At 50.8% G+C, this 3,703-nt stretch overlaps 1 protein-coding gene across 1 annotated transcript in view; it reads left to right on the top strand.

Moving 5' to 3' along the window:
• Window positions 1-296: 296 nt before the first annotated feature.
• The window catches only part of CHRAC1 (chromatin accessibility complex 1), a 13,762-nt gene continuing 10,355 nt past the window's right edge, over window positions 297-3,703 (top strand). The window contains exon 1 of the mRNA XM_009888179.1: window positions 297-398. Within this exon, the coding sequence (XP_009886481.1) occupies window positions 297-398 (102 nt within the window). The remainder of the gene's footprint in view (window positions 399-3,703) is intronic.

The following is a 3,703-nucleotide window of genomic DNA, read 5'->3' as shown; positions in this document are numbered from 1 at the left end:
GGGATGCTGAGGGGACGGGTGGGCGGCCGGTGCCCACGATGCTTCTCCCCGCGTTTCCCCGGGGACTCCGCCGCAGACATGAGGCGTTCCTCGAGGGGGAGTTCATTAAAAGGAACGAGCAGTCAGCTGGCAGGTGAATCCCAGCGGCCAATATCTCTCCCTACCGTGTAACTGAAAACTCGAGGGGCGCTGACACTTGGCCAAAAGTGAACCTTCCTTCAGCATTTCCAACTCCTGAAATCGGTCCTGGGTGTCTTGTAGCCTAAAGGGCAAAAATCCAGAAGACTCTGGGAAGGATGTGCCTTGCGTGGGAGTTACGGTGCTGTGGAGGATATGGGAACCGCATGAAGCTCAGTGAGGCCGAGTGCGGGGTCCTGCACTTGTTGGGGCAGCCCCCGGTATCCACACGGGTTGGGGGTGGAGGGATGGAGAGCAGCCCTGAGGAAAAGGACTTGGGGGTGTTGCTCGATGAGAAGCTCAACATGAGCCAGTAATGTGTGCTCGCAGCCCAGAAAGCCACCGGCATCCTGGGCTGCATCCCCAGCAGTGTGGCCAGCAGGGTGAGGGAGGGGATTCTGCCCCTCTGCTCTGCTCTCATGAGACCCCACCTGCAATGCTGTGTCCAGCTCTCGGGCCCTCAGCACAAGAAAGACAGGGACCTGTTGGAGCGGGTCCAGAGGAGGCCACAAAGATGATCCCAGGGCTGGAGCCCCTCTGCTGTGAGGACAGGCTGAGAGAGTTGGGGTTGTTCAGCCTGGAGAAGAGAAGGCTCCGGGGAGACCTCAGAGCCCCTTCCAGTCCCTAAAGGGGGCTACAGGATGGGAGAGGAGGGACCCTTTATCAGGGAATGGAGCGAAAGGACACGGGGTGACAGTTTTAAATGGGAATAGGGTATATTTAGACTAGATATTAGGAAGAAATGTTTCAGTCAGAGTGGTGAGCCCCTGGCCCAGGTTGCCCAGAGAAGCTGTGGCTGCCCCATCCCTGGAGGTGTTCCAAGGCCAGGCTGGGTGGGGCTTTGAGCAACCTGGTCTAGCTATATAAACATTACTTAGTAACAACTGAAGCAATATGTGTTATCAACATTATTCTTGTACTAAACCCAAAACACAGCAGCTACTAGGAAGAAATTTAACTCTATCCCAGCTGAAACCAGGACATCCTGCTTACAAAACATTGGTAATAATCACGTCTGACAACCTTTTCCTCATTCCAGTATTTTTTTTTATATTCCACAATAACACAGGAGAGCAGACACATGTTCCTGGTTGCCACCAACTCTTCCAACATGCTACTATTTCTGCCTATAGAAGAGATCTACCTGCTGCCACTCCATTCCCATGGAGCTGCTTTGCTCACGTATTTTATCCATTTATTAAGACAGATCGTCACGCAAACCATCTTTTTGTTGTCTGAGTATCAAGGGAAAGGAAAGTTGTATGATCTGTTCTTGCAAGCCCTCTCCTGCTGCCTTTGCTGTTCAGCCAAAGCAAGGGAAACTGCTCTCAGCTTTGGTCTGCAAATCCTCTGGCATAGAAGCATTCTCAGCCTCTGTCTCTATTTTTCCAGTGCAGATGCTTGTTGGAGTAGAAGAGGGCATGCCATGACTTAAAGTAGTGGCATTCCAACAACATAACTTCAATGGAATTGACAGATTTTGAAGATTTTCTATAAGCAATTGCATTTAGATAGAATCATAGAATCATTTAGTTTGGAAAAGACCCTTGAGTCCAACCGTTAACCTAACACTGCCAAGTCCACCACTAAACCATGTCCCTCAGCACCACATCTACACGTCTTTTAAATACCTCCAGGGATGGCGACTCCCCCACTTCCCTGGGCAGCCTGTTCCAATGCTTAACAACCGTTTTGGGGAAGAAATTTTCCCTAATATCCAATCTAAACATCCCCTGGCACGACTTCAGGCCATTTCCTCTTGTCCTATCGCTTGTTACTTGGGACAAGAGACCGACCCCCACCTTTCTACAACCTCCTTTCAGGTAGTTGTAGAGAGCAATAAGGTCTCCCCTCAGCCTCATTTTCTCCAGGCTAAACAACCCCAGTTCCCTCAGCCACTCCTCATAGCACTTGTTCTCCAGACCCCGCACCAGCGTTGTTGCCCTTCGCTGGACGCTCTCAAGAATGTCAACATCGTTTCTGTAGTGAGGGACCCAAAACTGAACACAGTATTCGAGGTGGGGCCTCGTGCTGAGTACAGGGGGACAATCACTCCCCTAGTCCTGCTGGCCACACTACTCCTGATACAAGCCAGGATGCTGTTGGCCTTCTTGGCCACGTGGGCACACTGCTGGCTCTTACTCAACCAGTTGTTGACCAGCACCCCCAGGTCCTTTTCTGCCGAGCAGCTTTCCAGCCACTTTTCCCCAACCCTGTAGCGCTGCATGGGGTTGTTGTGACCCAAGTGCAGGACCCGGCACTTGGCCTTGTTGAACCTCATACCACTGGCCTTGGCCCATCAGTCCAGCTTGTCCAGATCCCTCTTCAGAGCCATCCTACACTCAAGCAGATCAACACTCCCTCCCAACTTGGTGTCATCTGCAAACTGATTGAGGGTGTGCTCAATCCCATCGTCCAGGTCATTGATAAAGATATTAAAGAGAACCAGCCCCAGTACTGAGCCCTGGGGAACATCACTTGTGACCAACTGGATGTAACTCCATTCACCACCACTCTTTGGGCCTGGCCTTCCAGCCAGTTTTTAACCCAGTGAAGAGTATGCCCATCCAAGCCATGAGCAGCCAGTTTCTCCAGGAGAATGCAGTGGGAAACAGACTCAAAGGCTTTACTAAAGTCCAGGTCAACAACATCCACGTCCCTTCCCTCACCCACTAAGCAGGTCACCTTGTTATAGAGGAAGATCAGGTTAGTCAAGCAGGACCTGCCTTTCATAAACCCATGCTGACTGGGCCTGATCACCTTATTGTCTTGTACATGCTGCATAATGACACTCAAGACAATCTGCTCCATAACCTTCCCCAGCACCGAGGTCAGGCTGATGGGCCTGTAGTTCCCTGGATCCTCCTTCCAGCCCTTCTTGTAGATGAGTATCACATTTGCCAGCCTCCAGTCAACTGGGACCTCCCCGGTTAGACAGGACTGCTGAGAAATGATGGAAAGTGTCTTGGTGAGACACTTCCACAAGCTCCCTCGGTACCTTTGGCTGGATCCCATCTGGCCCCATAGACTTGTGTGTGTCTGAGTGGTGTAGCAGGTCACTCACCATTTCCCCTTGGATTATGGCGTCTTCATTCTGCTCCCCATCCCTGTCTTCCAGCTCAGGGCCTGGGAACCCAGAGAACAATTGGTCTTACTGTTACAGACTGAGGCAACGAAGGTATTAAATACCTCAGCCTTTTCCTCGCCCTTTGTCACTGTGTTTCCCCTCACATCCAATAAAGGTCAGAGATTCTCCTTAGCCCTCCTTTTGTTGTGAATGTACTTAAAGAAACATTTTTATTGTCTTTTACTGCAGTAGCCAAATTAAGTAAATTCTAGTTGGGATTTAGCCCTTCTAATTTTCCCCCTGCATAACCTCACAGTGTCCTTGTAGTCCTCTGGAGTTTCCTGCCCCTTCTTCCAAAGGTCATAAATTCTTCTTTCCTCCCTGAGTTCCAGGCAAAGCTCTCTGTTCAGCCACGCCAGTCTTCTTCCCTGCCACCTCGTTTTTCGGCACGTAGGGAAA

The sequence above is a fragment of the Charadrius vociferus genome, unplaced genomic scaffold (assembly GCF_000708025.1).
Source record: "Charadrius vociferus isolate BGI_N301 unplaced genomic scaffold, ASM70802v2 scaffold276, whole genome shotgun sequence".
In the NCBI taxonomy this organism is placed as follows: Eukaryota; Metazoa; Chordata; class Aves; order Charadriiformes; family Charadriidae; genus Charadrius; species Charadrius vociferus.
This window is presented reverse-complemented; position numbering and strand designations above follow the sequence as displayed.